The sequence below is a fragment of the Nerophis lumbriciformis genome, linkage group LG37 (genome assembly GCF_033978685.3).
Source record: "Nerophis lumbriciformis linkage group LG37, RoL_Nlum_v2.1, whole genome shotgun sequence".
NCBI lineage: Eukaryota > Metazoa > Chordata > Actinopteri > Syngnathiformes > Syngnathidae > Nerophis > Nerophis lumbriciformis.
Genome location: NC_084584.2, coordinates 21,630,338 through 21,646,830, shown reverse-complemented (window position 1 = coordinate 21,646,830; position 16,493 = coordinate 21,630,338). Strand labels below are relative to the sequence as shown.

The window sequence follows — 16,493 nt, the reverse complement described above, 5'->3', positions numbered from 1 at the left end:
ATCCTGCGCTCGGGATCTTTCTGTGTGGAGTTTGCATGTTCTCCCCGTGACTGCGTGGGTTCCCTCCGGGTACTCCGGCTTCCTCCCACCTCCAAAAACATGCACCTGGGGATAGGTTGATTAGCAACACTAAATTGGCCCTAGTGTGTGAATGTTGTCTATCTGTGTTGGCTCTGTGATGAGGTGGTGACTTGACCAGGGTGTACACCGCCTTCCGCCCGAATGCAGCTGAGATAGGCTCCAGCACCCCCGCGACCCCGAACGGGACAAGCGGTAGAAAATGGATGGATGGAGCATGCTTTTAATTAAAAGGCCATAGTAAAATGTAATATTTAAATATACAATGTTTTGAAAAACCGAGAGAGCGAGGCTGCAAAATTGAAAGCGCGATGTGCCGAGGGATGATTGTAAATACTAAGATAGTATTTACAGTAGCTCAGAGTTTAGTTGTTTATATATACATAAATATATATCATTAAATGCAGCCATTTTATTATTTCACTCTAGTAAATTGAGTTAAAAAAAAAAAAGAAGACTTTTTTTGTTAAAAAAAAACATCTCGTTTTTATTAATATTGAAGTCCAATAACTTCAAAAAAATACATTACAGTTATAGTAAATACCTGACACTGTAATTGTTCGCCTCCACATGACGTCATCCACTTGCTTGATCAAATTACACAAAACGGTCGCTGTACTTTTGCGTTCACCTTTCACCCCCAATATGGGTTATTAAGCTTCTCAAAGATCCTGCGCCCGGTTTATTAACCCTTTATAGATCTGCCCTCCCCCTCATCTCGCCCGGTCCTCTCAGTTCTTCTTCGCCTTTGGAGAGTCGTACTTCCTCTTGCTGGAGTACCAGAGGAGGAGCGGGATGCCGATGGAGGGCAGCGTCATCACACCGAAGGCGGCCCAGTCCAACTAAGACAGGGGAAACACGGAAGCATTGAGCGTCACAGTACAGAAAAGTGTTGCGTGTGACTGTGAAACTTACATAATGCGGGGAAAAGCGACGATCGAACTCCCTTTGAGCGAGGATGCCGCCTTGACCGGGGGCACTGGTGTAGCCAACCTGAGACAAATCACCGTCACCTCACTGTACGCTTTCATTTCAATAAAAAAAAAAAAAAAAAAAGGTGATCTTTACCACAACTTGTCCGCCCTCCTGAGCGAGGTAGCTGACGGAGGCAGAGGTGAAGTTAAAGTAGCCGGCCTTTAGGGGTCGCAACACAACGGTGTGAGACACGTTGCTGGCTCTGAATGTCCTCACGTTAAGGACAACAGCCTTTAAAGACACTCAATCCGGGATGGGCGACATGGCCTAAAATCTGTATTGCGATATATATACATTGCAACCTTTTGCGATAACGATATATAATTTTGCATGAATTATAATTGAATTATTTCAAAACCAAAACAAAGGCTCCTAATTTAGCCGTAACATACTGCGTTATTTCAAGCTGTATTTATTCATCTAATTGCTCATTTACTGTTAAAATCTGGTTACTTTCTGCTTAAATTCGGATCCATCTACCGTATTTTTCAGACTATAAGTCGCAGTTTTTTTCATAGTTTGGCCGGGCTTCAGTGCGATTTATATATGTTTTTTTCCTTCTTTATTATGCATTTTCGGCAGGTGCGACTTATACTCCGAAAAATACGGTACACTTCTGCTAAAATGTAACAAAACACTTATTCTTCTGCTGATTGGATATTTTACATTAGTTTTGGGCAATACCGTATTTTTTGGACTATACGTCGCAGTTTTTTTCATAGTTTGGTCGGGGTGCGACTTATACTCAGGAGCGACTTATGTGTGAAATTATTAACACATTACCGTAAAATATCAAATAATATTATTTAGCGATTAGGAGTGACAGATTGTTTGATAAACGTATAGCATGTTCTATATGTTAGTTATTTAAATGACTCTTACCATAATATGTTACGTTAACATACCAGGCACGTTCTCAGTTGGTTATTTATGCCTCATATATAACGTACACTTATTCAGCACTATTCTTTATTTATTTTAAATTGCCTTTCAAATGTCTATTCTTGGTGTTGGGTTTTATGAAATCAATTTCCCCCAAAAATGTGACTTATACTCCAGTGCGACTTATATATGTTTTTTTCCTTCTTTATTTTGCATTTTAGGTCGGTGCGACTTATACTCCGAAAAATGCGGTACTACAAATTTGGGTATCGATCCAACACCAAGTAGTCACAGGGGCGGTATTGGTCATACCAATGTTTATATATTTAAAAATATCATGAACTTGCATTTTTGTAATCCCAAAAAAACAAGAAGGCGGTGTAACAATATCAATTCATATTTATACTATTTCCTTATTCCCTTCTATTTCATACATTTATAATAAAGTAATTACCGGTAGTGTAAAATAAGTACACAAAAGCAAAAAATATTATTGGCTCTTGGTTTGTAAACAATAACAAAAACCACAAAAAAAATTTGTGATAATAAAACATTGATCTACTCATTGTATCGACCATTACCTGATACTGTACTTGGTATTGTTACTGTTGATATCTGTATCAATCAGCCCACCCCTGTTTACATTCAAGGGCTCCAGCTTAGCAGTTAGCTGTGCTTTTTTTGTATCCTCCAACGGTGTGTAGGTTAGCATGTTTAGCTATTGATAATAATACCTCTATAAAAAAAAACTTAAGTTTAGATTGGTGATTTAGGAGCTGCACTGTGGAGGGACATTAGGCCCGAGCTCGCTAGCGAGGATGCTACATTGCGTTGAGGACGCCTTCGATCGCTTGTTGCTTTCAAATTTGCAGGACAGAGCTAGAATGTGTCATCAACATGCATTATTACGATATGGCGATGGTATTAGAAACTATCATTGGCCAAATCTATATATATGTAAATTATATCGTGCAACTCTGCACTCAATCGAACACGTGCATTGGACATTGGATCGGTTCAGTTGTGCGTGTTTAAAACACATCGTAAAAGCAATGATTAAAAATATCATACATGTATGACAACTAATTGATACCTGGTACTCTCTGAAGTTGAGTAAGTAAACAAACACCCCTGGCCATGACAGCAACAGCTCGAACAGTGAAGTTACTGCAGAGCAGGTACAAAAAAATTAATGACGGTAAAAAAAATCCGCCACAATGTGGAGTCAAGGTGTGTTTGACGAGCTGTCACCACAGATTTGACTCCTCAAACTAGGGCTGGGCGATATATCGATATGCACGATATATCGCGGGTTTGTCTCTGTGCGATATAGAAAATATATCGTGATATTCGAGTATGCATTCTCACGCAGTTTCTTTTAGCTGCGGCATTACACTACAGGCTCTACTCGCTCTTTCCTGTCTCTCCTTCTCACAGACAGAAAGCACAGCTTCTACACACGTCACATACTGTCACGTCATACAACACATTCGTATACGCCCTCGCGGAGCAGAGAGGTAGCGGCATGGCTAACGTTAGCTGTGATGCTCGCGGTAATACGAGCGAAAGAAGGTGCGAATCTGGTAACAAATGAAGGAAGAATTAATCCCCCCAAAAAACAGCAGGGGGTCCATTGCCTGCCGGTGGTTTGGCTTCAAGTGGGAATATGTCGAACAGACAACTGTAATTTGTCAAGTGTGGGGCGAAAGCGTTGCTATAAAAAGTAGCAGTAGCCTACTGCTAATATGTATCATCATTTGAAAAGTCCCCTGCTAGTGAATGAAGAGTGCTCACTCCAATCCAATCCACTTCATTTATATAGCACATTTAAACAACAAAAATGTTTCCAAAGTGCTGCACAACAATATTAAAAACAATATTTACGTACTCCGCACGTCCACACCATCAAAATGCCGAGGCAAACATTTCCAGATCAACGCCGTAAGAAAAAAATAGTGATTTTTTTTTGTTGTGATTTCCCTCTCTGCATGAAAGTTCAAAAGTAGCATATATTAATGCAGTATGAACAAGAATGTTTTAATGTAGACACATAGAATCATCATACTGCTGTGATTATATACATCAAGTGTTCATTCAAGGCTAAGGCAAAATATCGAGATTTATATCGTGTATCGTGATATGGCCTTAAAATATCGCGATATTAAAAAAAGGCCATATGGCCCAGCCCTACCTCAAACATAAAAATAATATCCTAAAATACTCCCAGGTGCAAAGGATACGGCGCAATCCTGTCCCATTTCACGTTCAGCATTCCCGAAACGATTCCAAAGTCCTCAGGAGGGAAGGAATCGTCCGACAGCTCTACCTCCAGGGCGGCACTGCAAAAGAATACAAACATCAGTCGTACGCTTGCATTGCACGTCGTGGGGGAAAATAGAACCGGGGCTAATAATGTTTCAACCTGGAGCCCACGTTGTAGATGTTATATTGCAGGGTCAGGTCACGACCCTCCACGGCATAACGGTTGAGCAGGGATTTGGACGCCAGCAAACGGGCTCCTTCTTCTCCAGAGCCCAAGGCGAGCAGGGCCAGAAGCAACAAGACGTGCAGCGTCTTCATGGTCTGCAAAAAACAAACAAACATGGCAACATGATGCTAATGGCCGTTAAGAATACAGTGTCATAGATGTGCAACAACTCCTACCAAAAACATATAGCATTTTAAGCAAGCCTAACCCCGTTGTATAGTTTACATTTACAATTTAAGTGTAACACGACTTTATTAAGACTGTCTGGTCAAAGTTGAGGTGGCTAACATAACATAGGATACACTTCATTGTCAGAGACGCTTACGTGGACCTACGCTATCCTTAAATACCGCACTGTTACTCTAATATAACAACACTCTCAGACGCCAAACCACCCTAAAATAATGTTTAAGTATACGTTCATAAAATGCTAGCGTTAAATAAAAGCGCAGTTTGGTAAGAAACCGAGAAAAAGAAGGAGAGATAGTTACCGTCTGTAGTCTCTTCCAGTCCTAAACAGCAAAGGAGTTGGCGACGCGCAGGCGCAGAGGATAACAACTCCAGTTGACATGACGTGTACCCGGAAGCGCTATCAGGAAGAGTGATGATTCCACAGCGCCCGTAGTGGCTTGGAGGTGACACTGCGTTTTCCCTTTTTTTGGTGAGCATGATTGTTTCGAGGGTTTTGTTTTATTGTTAACATAAAGGGCTGAAGAATTGATTTGATAGAGAAAAATATATAAACATGTATTTTTGATTTGATCTTATGTCCTGTACATACATTTGTTACACTCAGGGGCGTCGAAGTACAAAAGTTATGTGGTAAAATTGTCATTTAAATATGTAAGTTATTTAGAAAACAACGTCATAGATAATAAAACAAAATGAAGTTTAATATTAAGGTTGCTTGAATCAAATTAAGATATCTACAACTAGGGATGCCCGATAATGGCTTTTTGCCGATATCCGATATTCCGATATTGTCCAACTCTTTAATTACCGATACCGATATCAACTGATACCGATATCAACCGATATATTCAGTCGTGGAATTAACACATTATTATGCCTAATTTGGACAACCAGGTATGGTGAAGATAAGGTACTTTTTAAAAATAATAATAAAATAAGATAAATAAATTAAAAACATTTTCTTGAATAAAAAAAGAAAGTAAAACAACATAAAAACAGTTACATAGAAACTAGTAATTAATGAAAATGAGTACAATTAACTGTTAAAGGTTAGTACTATTCGTGGACCAGCAGCACGCACAATCATGTGTGCTTACGGACTGTATCCCTTGCAGACTGTGTTGATATATATTGATATATAATGTAGGAACCCTTTTGTGTGAATGAGTGTGAATGAGTGTAAATGGGGGAGGGAGTTTTTTTGGGTTGGTGCACTAATTGTAAATGTATCTTGTGTTTTTTATGTTGATTTAATAAAAAATAAAAAATATAAACAAAAAAAACGATACCAATAATTTAAAAAAAACCGATACCGATCATTTCCGATATTACATTTTAACGCATTTATCGGCCGATAATATCGGCAGGCTATCGGACATCTCTACCTACAACCTCCTTAGGAATGCTCGATGGTTCGTTACGAACCTGTCATGACTAAAGTCATAGGTTTAACAGCGTCAAAGCTCACTTTTAAGCATTCACCAGCAATTTGGAACAAGGATGAAGACATAAAAAAGGTAAATATATAATAAATCTATCTGTGACAGCATAGGAGAAAGTTATGTGCAAGTTCCACTTTTGCATCCCATTGCAATTAACTGTGGTTGTGTTCAAAGACCCTTGATTAAAGTTAAGAACGGAGGTATTACTATGTCATAAATCATATGAATAACAATTATGTATTATTATGATTCCTTTTAACAACTGATAATAACACCATGTGATCGGTTAATCTCTACTGCTCTGGAGTAAAGGGAAACTTGATATATATGATAATAATAATGCCAGGTTAAATGATTAAAAAAAAAAAAAATCAGTCCACTTCATGATAAAGTGTTTGACACTTTTGCGTGTGTTTAAAAAAAACAAAAAAACCACATGTTTTCTATGTTCGTTAAACACACCTTTTAAAAGTAAAAAAACCTAATTAAGGTTTTTGCATGTGTTTTAAAAAGCTGGTTTCAACCAAAACCATGCAAGATTTTTTTTTTTTTTTCGTAGTGCATTTAAACATACCATGACTTCAGTATGTACTTGTATGGAAGCACGTTTCTGCCACTAAAAATACCTCAATGCGAAGTCCATCCATCCATCCATTTTCTACCGCTTATTCCCTTTTGGGGTCGCGGGGGGCGCTGGAGCCTATCTCAGCTACAATCGGGCGGAAGGCGGGGTACACCCTGGACAAGTCGCCACCTCATCGCAGGGCCAACGCAGATAGACAGACAACATTCACACTCACATCCACACACTAGGGCCAATTTAGTGTTGCCAATCAACTTATCCCCAGGTGCATGTCTTTGGAGGTGGGAGGAAGCCGGAGTACCCGGAGGGAACCCACGCAGTCACGGGGAGGACATGCAAACTCCACACAGAAAGATCCCGAGCCCGGGATTGAACCCAAGACTACTCAGGACCTTCGTATTGTGAGGCAGATGCACTAACCCCTCTGCCACCGTGAAGCCCCAATGCAAAGTCATAATTATGAAATATAAATCAGAATCAGAAATACTTTATTAATCCCCGAGGGGAAATTAAAATGTTCAGTAATAATAATAATAATAATAATGTCATACTTACTCTTTAATCTCATAATTATGACTTTCTCTTCTTTTGATTTCAACTTTTTTTAAATCTCATAATTATGACTTGCCATTAAACATATTTTTAGTGGCTTCCATGCAAGTTTTTGTATATTTACAATCCATCCATCCATCCATCCATTTTCTACCGCTTATTCCCTTCGGGGTCGCGGGGGGCGCTGGAGCCTATCTCAGCTACAATCGGGCGGAAGGCGGCGTACACCCTAGACAAGTCGCTACCTCATCACAGGGCCAACACAGATAGACAGACAACATTCACACACTAGAGCCAATTTAGTGTTGCCAATCAACCTATTTAGAATTTTGTTCTAAAATCTGTATTTTGTACCTAAGTATGGTTTCTTTAAACGATTGTAGTTCACTTCATTGGAAAAGATAATCCCATGGCGATAAAGTCTAAACAGACCTGGGCAAAATACGGCCCGCAGGCCACATGCGGCCCAATAAGACTTTCAATCCGTCCTGCCGGACGTTCTACATCATTTCTTTAGACCTTTAACATCAAAACTGTAGCCACCATTATGGTGTTTTTAAATGACTGTAAGTCTTGAACCATAGAAAGTGTTTCAGTGGTTGAAATCTGCGCTTTTGAGTGTTGTACGAGTTATTACGGTAATCTACATCACAGCAGCTGATGGCGTGGCACGGTTGGGAGAGGGGCCGTGCCAGCAACCTGAGGGTTCCTGGTTCGATCCCCACCTTCTAGCAACTTCGTTACGTCCGTTGTGTCCTTGAGCAAGACACTTCACCCTTGCTCCTGATGGGACGTGGTTAGGGCCTTGCATGGCAGCTCCCGCCATCAGTGTGTGAATGTGTGTGTGAATGGGTGAATGTGGAAATAGTGTCAAAGCGCTTTGAGTACCTTGTAGAAAAGCGCTATACAAGTATAACCCATTTACCATTTAGCAGCTCAGACAGGAACAAAGCAGAGTGGGCGGGGTTTGTTTTCAGAGCAGCCAACCCGAAACGCATGTGTCAGGAACATATATGTGGAAGCCAATTTTTACAACAAATTTCCGCATAAAAGTGACAATATATCCTTATTGTAGGTGTTTGTTACACTTTGCATTCATATTTTGCTGTTTGTTACATTTTTGTTGTGTGTTTTGCTTGATTGTAAAAGATGTCTATGGAGGAGCGATGTTAGACTTAGACTTAGACAAACTTTATTGAAATTGTTCCACACTGTAGCTCAGTTACAAAGGATGCAAAGGGTAAGGAAGGAAATGATAATAAAGATGTCTATCGAGGAGCGATGTTCACATTTTAAAGTTAAAGTACCGCTGATAGTCACACACACACACTAGGTGTGGTGAAATTACCCTCTGCATTTGACCCATCCCCTTGTTCCACCCCCTAGGACAGGGGTCGGCAACCCGCGGCTCTTTAGCGCCGCCCTAGTGGCTCTCTGGAGCTTTTTCAAAAAATGTATGAAAAATGGAAAAAGATGAGGGGAAAAAAAATCTATTTTTGTTTTAATATGGTTTCTGTAGGAGGAAAAACATGACACAAACCTCCCTAATTGTTACAAAGCACACTGTTTATATTAAACATGCTTCACTGATTCGAGTATTTGGCTAGCGCCGTTTTGTCCTACTAATTTTGGCGGTCCTTGAACTTACCGTAGTTTGTTTACATGTATTACTTTCTTCGACTTTCTAGGACGTGTATTATGCCACTTATTTTTCTGTCTCATTTTGTCCACCAAACTTTTAAGGTTGTGCATGAAAGGTGAGTTTTGTTGATGTTATTGACTTGTGTGGAGTGCTAATCAGACATATTTGGTCACTGCATGACTGCAAGCTAATCGATGCTAACAGGCTATTTAGGCTAGCTATATGTACATATTGCATCATTATGCCTCATTTGTAGCTATATTTGAGGTCATTTAGTTTCCTTTAAGTCCTCTTAATTCCATGACACACTATCTGTATGTAATATGGCTTTTAATTTTTTGCGGCTCCAGACAGATTTGTTTTTGTATTTTTGGTCCAATATGGCTCTTTCAACATTTTGGGTTGCCGACCCCTGCCCTAGGAGGTGAGGGGAGCAGTGAGCAGCAGCGGTGGCCACGCTCGGGAATCATTTTGGTGATGTAACCCCCAATTCCAACCCTTGATGCTGAGTGCCAAGCAGAGTGGTAATGGGTCCCATTTTTATAGTCTTTGGTATGACTCGGCCGGGGTTTGAACTCACGACCTAGCGACCTCAGGGCGGACACTCTAACCACAAGGCCCCTGAGCAGGTATGTTGTTAATATTCATTGTTTTATTGTTCATATTTAATATTGTAAATCCCACTTTCTTTCTTTTTTAATGTACATTTTGGGTGTCCAATTCAGTAAAAAAACTTCCATTCCGTTTTTTTGAGGTGGTCCGTCATAACTTTTTTATAATTCTATCGGACATTGTGACTTTAGGGGGCAGCACGGTGGAACAGGGGTTAGTGCATGTGCCTCACACAATACGAAGGTCCTGAGTTCAATCCCGGGCTCAGGATCTTTCTGTGTGTAGTTTGCATGTTCTCCCCGTAACTGCGTGGGTTCCCTCCGGGTACTCCGGCTTCCTCCCACCTCCAAAAACATGCACCTGGGGATAGGTTGATTGGCAACACTAAATTGGCCCTAGTGTGTGATTGTTGTCTGTCTATCTGTGTTGGCCCTGCGATGAGGTGGCAACTTGTCCGGGGTGTACCCCGCCTTCCGCCCGAATGCGGCTAGGATGGGCTCCAGCACCCCCCGCGACCTGAATGGAACAAGCGGTAGAAAATGGATGGATGAATTGTGACTTTTGGTATTAGTGTTCCTGAAAAAAAGGACCCAAACATACATACTGTACAGGATTTTTTTTTTACAGCTAAATGTGTATACATCATTTATACACACATACACATTTTCTCTCTCAATGTGGCCCCCCGAGTCAAAATATTTGCCCAGCTCTGGTCTACAGGAAGATGATTAATTTCACTTTTATTTAACAATTCATACCTCGGTTTGAAACTTGTGCCACCTTTTCCCTTTTTGCGGTACACAGTAGATGCTCTGATTCCATTTCAAATCAATTACTTCTTTTTTGGTAACTTTACTTTAGTACAGTGGTTCTTAACCTTGTTGGAGGTACCGAACCCCACCAGTTTCATATGCGCCATCACCGAACTCTTCTTTAGTGAAAAATAAAAAGTTTTTTTTTTTCAAATTCAAGACAAAGTTATATGTTTTTGGTAACACTTTAGTATGGGAAACATATTCTAAGTAACAAAGACAAGAGTTTTTTGGTTAGGGTTAGGGTTAGAGGGTTAGGGTTATACAAACCCCATTTCCATATGAGTTGGGAAATTGTGTTAGATGTAAATATAAACGGAATACAATGATTTGCAAATCATTTTCAACCCATATTCAATTGAATATGCTACAAAGACAACATATTTGATGTTCAAACTGATAAACTTTTTTTTTTTTGCAAATAATCATTAACTTTAGAATTTGATGCCAGCAACACGTGACAAAGAAGTTGGGAAAGGTGGCAATAAATACTGATAAAGTTGAGGCATGCTCATCAAACACTTATTTGGAACATCCCACAGGTGAGCAGGCAAATTGGGAACAGGTGGGTGCCATGATTGGGTATAAAAGTAGATTCCATGAAATGCTCAGTCATTCACAAACAAGGATGGGGTGAGGGTCACCACTTTGTCAACAAATGCGTGAGCAAATTGTTGAACAGTTTATGAAAAACCTTTCTCAACCAGCTATTGCAAGGAATTTAGGGATTTCACCATCTACGGTCCGTAATATCATCAATGGGTTCAGAGAATCTGGAGAAATCACTGCACGTAAGCAGCTAAGCCCGTGACCTTCGATCCCTCAGGCTGTACTGCATCAACAAGCGACATCAGTGTGTAAAGGATATCACTACATGGGCTCAGGAACACGTCAGAAACCCACTGTCAGTAACTACAGTTGGTCGCTACATCTGTAAGTGCAAGTGAAAACTCTACTATGCAAGGCGAAAACCGTTCATCAACAACACCCAGAAACGCCGTCGGCTACGCTGGGCCTGAGCTCATCTAAGATGGACTGATACAAAGTGGAAAAGTGTTCTGTGGTCTGACGAGTCCACATTTCAAATTGTTTTTGGAAACTGGACGTTGTGTCCTCCGGACCAAAGAGGAAAAGAACCATCCGGATTGTTATATGCGCAAAGTTGAAAAGCCAGCATCTGTGATGGTATGGGGGTGTATTAGTGCCCAAGACATGGGTAACTTACACATCTGTGAAGGCACCATTAATGCTGAAAGGTACATACAGGTTTTGGAGCAACATATGTTGCCATCCAAGCAACGTTGCCATGGACGCCCCTGCTTATTTCAGCAAGACAATGCCAAGCCACGTGTTACATCAACGTGGCTTCATAGTAAAAGAGTGCGGGTACTAGACTGGCCTGCCTGTAGTCCAGACCTGTCTCCCATTGAAAATGTGTGGCACATTATGAAGCCTAAAATACCACAACGGAGACCCCCGGACTGTTGAACAACTTAAGCTGTACATCAAGCGAGAATGGGAAAGAATTCCACCTGAGAAGCTTAAAAAATGTGTCTCCTCAGTTCCCAAACGTTTACTGAGTGTTGTTAAAAGGAAAGGCCATGTAACACAGTGGTGAACATGCCCTTTCCCAACTACTTTGGCACATGTTGCAGCCATGAAATTCTAAGTTAATTATTATTTGCAAAAAAAAAAAAAGTTTGAGTTTGAACATCAAATATCTTGTCTTTGTAGTGCATTCAACTGAAAAGGATTTGCAAATCATTGTATTTCGTTTATATTTACATCTAACACAATTTCCCAACTCATATGGAAACAGGGTTTGTAATAAGGCCATGCCGAATAAGGCATTAATAAGTACTCAATATTGACTAGTTAAGAGTCAATATGTTACTAATTTGCATGTTAATAAGCAACTAATTAATGGTGAATATGTTCCCCATACTAAAGTGTTAGCATGTTTTATTACTGGTGCACAAAATGAACCGTGCATGAACATCACCTTGTTCAAAGAACAAAACCAACACAGTGCATAAACTCACAACAAATTACACACCTGCAAATCAGTCTGACTTCTGCTGTTGCCGTATCCGTAATACGCCGATAGGAAGAAGTTTTTATTTACACCATGAGTCGGGTGTGTCTTGACCTCCGCCGAACCCGAGCCTGACTCACCGAACCCAGGTTAAGAACCACTACTTTAGTATGTTTTTGACGTGAACTTTTGTCGCGTAAAACGTCAGCAAAGTAACGAAAAAAAATAAAACACTCCATCAGTTTCAGTCCTTTATTGTAAACCGCTACACATTTTAAATACAAAATATTTGTTAAATAACATGAAAATGTAAACGACAAGGATATTTCGTCTATAGTTGTAGCTTCGATTTAGCTCAGCTGCTCGAGTATTGCTGTGCATGGCTTATACGGAGTCCTCCTCCGCCTTCCTGTCTTTTTGTTTATTCGGAGGCAAAAGTGCTTGAGACGGCGGCGTCCGCGCGCCACGGATGATAAAACAAAAACGGAGACTTGCCTAGGGCGTTAACGTGATCAAGTATATGCCAGGCTGAAGCAAAAAGCACCGACTTTACAGTAGCAGCTCTTCTCACATGGAAAACAATTTAAAAAAAAGCGGAAGCGTTTCCGCTTTCAAGTGCAACGTCAGCTTGCATTCTAGTGTACATTCCCATGGGGGCCGACAGAGTTTGTCACACATGGAGAAGCTTATAAAAATAGACACGGACAGAAGGAGATATTTTAGCACCTAATAGAAAATATCTGATAGAAAAGTCTCTCAAGTGACGGAGGAGTTATGAAGAACAGTTTCGGTGGATGTTAGGCTCCTTCCGGGATGCCAACTTGTTTGTAATCTTTTAGGACCTTTCTGTAGTCCGCCCTCCATAGTCACACTGTAAGAGGGAGGGGGTTGCTCCGGCAGCCCCTCCACGCTTGTGCTGTGTATGTAACCGTCTGCCGTGTCGCTTCTCAGGACGCTCCGGTTGGGAGGAGCGCGGATGCAGGAGCGGCTCAACTCCAGCTGCTGCTCCGGGGTGCGGCGCTGGAAGCCGTGCGGGCCCTTGTGCTCTTCCCCGTCTGGTAAGCAGATGATGGGGGGCAGGTCCACCGCCTCCCGCGGAATGTACGGGTAGGTGGGCTGGAAACCACACAGGGGCCGCTGCATGAAGGCCGCCGGGGTTTGGAGGATTGCCTGACAACAGAGATGATGAAATGATAAGACTTTTTCATCTATTTTCTTATGTCAAGAATGTGACAATTACTTTTTTTAATGTGACAATTACTTTTTTGGTTCTCGCCCGGAAAAGGGTGGAGTGCCATCTCCGGGTTGGGGAGGAGATCTTGCCCCAAGTGGAGGAGTTCAAGTACCTCGGAGTCTTGTTCACGAGTGAGGGAAGAGTGGATCGTGAGATCGACAGGCGGATCGGTGCGGCGTCTTCAGTAATGCGGACGCTGTATCGATCCGTTGTGGTGAAGAAGGAGCTGAGCCGGAAGGCAAAGCTCTCAATTTACCGGTCGATCTACGTTCCCATCCTCACCTATGGTCATGAGCTTTGGGTTATGACCGAAAGGACAAGATCACGGGTACAAGCGGCTGAAATGAGTTTCCTCCGCCGGGTGGCGGGGCTCTCCCTTAGAGATAGGGTGAGAAGCTCTGCCATCCGGGAGGAGCTCAAAGTAAAGCCGCTGCTCCTCCACATCGAGAGGAACCAGATGAGGTGGTTCGGGCATCTGGTCAGGATGCCACCCGAACGCCTCCCTAGGGAGGTGTTTAGGGCACGTCCGACCGGTAGGAGGCCGCGGGGAAGACCCAGGACACGTTGGGAAGACTATGTCTCCCGGCTGGCCTGGGAACGCCTCGGGGTCCCACAGGAAGAGCTGGACGAAGTGGCTGGGGAGAGGGAAGTCTGGGCTTCCCTGCTTAGGCTGCTGCCCCCGCGACCCGACCTCGGATAAGCGGAAGAAGATGGATGGATGGACTTTTTTTAATCACATTTATAAATTGCCCATGTGGCTGCATAGGAAAGCTTAAAGAATTTTTTTTTTTTATATATTTAAAAAATATACACTAAATAAATAAGATTAATCACACTTAAATTCGGAATAATCGTGATTAATCACAGTAAATTACTTTCTTGCATAACTAAAGTCGACTTTGAAAAGACCAGAATATTTTGGCACAAACTCAATTTTATTGTCAGGCCGGCCCCTGGCATAAACACTCTATGCCAGGGGTGTCAAACTCAAATACAGACTGGGCCAAAATTTAAAACTGAACAAAGCCGCGGGCCAAGGTTGAACAAATTAACCTTTTAATAGGGACCCAAACAAGTTTTGCATTGAATATCGAACAAGCAAGGCTTATATAACTTTATAGTGACATGCAAAACCGAGTTAATAATAATGATAATCCATCCATCCATCCATTTTCTACCGCTTATTCCCTTTGGGGTCGCGGGGGACGCTGGAGCCTATCTCAGCTACAATCGGGCGGAAGGCGGGGTACACCCTGGACAAGTCGCCACCTCATCGCAGGGCCAACACAGATAGACAGACAACATTCACACTCACATTCACACACTAGGGCCAATTTAGTGTTGCCAATCAACCTATCCCCAGGTGCATGTCTTTGGAGGTGGGAGGAAGCCGGAGTACCCGGAGGGAACCCACGCAGTATAATAATTAAAAAATATCAATGGCATATCAAATACAATTTAAATAAAAATGTAATGCCTCTTTTCTATTTGCAGCCTTCAGAGGTAAATATCAACATTAACTTTTTCCACAGGCTAATACATTTTAAAATAAAATAATGAATAAACCAACCATTCAGGACTTTAAACTGCTCAGTTTGCAACACACTGATCTTATCTGATGTGCCCAAGCCAGATACCTGGCATCTTTTCTTGGATGATAGTTCATTAATGTCGGGGCTCAGGCTTTGAGCTGAGGCAACCTTCATTATCGAACAAAGGTGTTCCTCAGTCATTATATCTCGTATTCCACAGTCTTGGGAGAGTGCCTTAAAGGCACTGCTTTTAACGTATTCACCGAGTTGTCGTCACGTCCGCTTTTCATCCCTTCTAACAACGTGCACGCCCAGTCACAAGATATGAGCGGCTTCTGCATGCACACACATGCATGCACACACACGCACACACACACACGCACACGCACACGCACACGCACACGCACACGCACACACACACACACACACACACACACACACACACACACACGTAAATGAAACGCGATACAGGTTACACTGAGGGTGGCCTTATAAGCAACTTTAACAATGTTAGAAATATACGTCACACTGTGAATCCACACCAAACAAGAATGACAAACACATTTTGGGAGAACATCCGCACCTTAACACAACATAAACACAACAGAACAAATACCCAGAACCCTTTGCAGCACTAACTCTTCCGTGATGCTACAAAATACACCCCCCCCCCACCCCCCCCCGACCCACACACCTTGTAGTGTCCCGGAAGAGTTCGTGCTGCAAAGGGTTCTGGGTATTTGTTCTGTTGTATTTATGTTGTGTTACAGTGCGGATGTTCTCCCAAAATGTGTTTGTCATTCTTGTTTGGTGTGGATTAACATTGTGGCGTATATTTCTAACAGTATTAAAGTTTTTTATACTGGCACCGCCAGTGTAACCTGTATCAATGAAGATCAAGTACCGGTATGCGTTGCATTCACTGGTATGTGCGTGCCACAGCCGCACAAATTATATGACTGGGCCAGCACTCGTTGGACTGGACGAAAAGAAGACGTGACGATTCTCGGGAGGCGCACTGAAATATGGGAGTCTCATGGGAGGTTTGGCAAGTATGAGAATTAGCAGTGAATGCGATGTTACCGCGGCACCGCCGCTGAATGTAATCGGCGGGCCAGTTCTAGTGTTAATTTGATATCGCCTCAAGGGCCAAGTGAAATTACTCTATGCGGTTATTTGGGGCCACGACGACTGGTGGACTTGATGGACTGAATTACCTCATGGATAAAATTATATTCTTTGTTTTTGTGAGATCAACAGGCGGATCGGTGCGGCGTCTTCAGTAATGCGGACGCTGTATCGATCTGTTGTGGTGAAGAAGGAGCTGAGCCGGAAGGCAAAGCTCTCGATTTACCGGTCGATCTACGTTCCCATCCTCACCTATGGTCATGAGCTTTGGGTCATGACCGAAAGGACAAGATCACGGGTACAAGC

The 16,493-nt window shown here is 42.0% G+C and overlaps 2 protein-coding genes across 2 annotated transcripts in view; both read right to left on the bottom strand.

The window, feature by feature from the left end:
* Positions 1–536: 536 nt before the first annotated feature.
* ssr2 (signal sequence receptor, beta) lies at positions 537–5,004 on the bottom strand. The gene is made up of 6 exons (XM_061931144.1): positions 4,915–5,004; positions 4,358–4,518; positions 4,176–4,274; positions 1,147–1,255; positions 994–1,071; positions 537–920 (listed from the first exon to the last, which is right to left on the bottom strand). Exons 2-6 carry the CDS (start codon positions 4,513–4,515, stop codon positions 810–812), a joined length of 555 nt encoding a protein of 184 aa, XP_061787128.1. The 5' UTR covers positions 4,516–4,518; positions 4,915–5,004; the 3' UTR covers positions 537–809.
* Positions 5,005–12,546: 7,542 nt separating this feature from the next.
* The window catches only part of LOC133577179 (protein TMEPAI-like), a 19,550-nt gene continuing 15,603 nt past the window's right edge, over positions 12,547–16,493 (bottom strand). The window contains exon 5 of the mRNA XM_061930811.1: positions 12,547–13,463. Within this exon, the coding sequence (XP_061786795.1) occupies positions 13,050–13,463 (414 nt within the window). The 3' untranslated portion in view covers positions 12,547–13,049. The remainder of the gene's footprint in view (positions 13,464–16,493) is intronic.

Coding starts and splice junctions, on each gene's coding strand:
- ssr2 (XM_061931144.1), bottom strand. CDS start 4,515: ATGAAGACGCTGCACGTCTTGTTGCTTCTGGCCCTGCTCGCCTTGGGC. Junction 1,072..1,146: donor AGGAGGGCGGACAAGTTGTG/GTAAAGATCACC, acceptor GATTTGTCTCAG/GTTGGCTACACCAGTGCCCC. Junction 921..993: donor GTCGCTTTTCCCCGCATTAT/GTAAGTTTCACA, acceptor CCCCTGTCTTAG/TTGGACTGGGCCGCCTTCGG.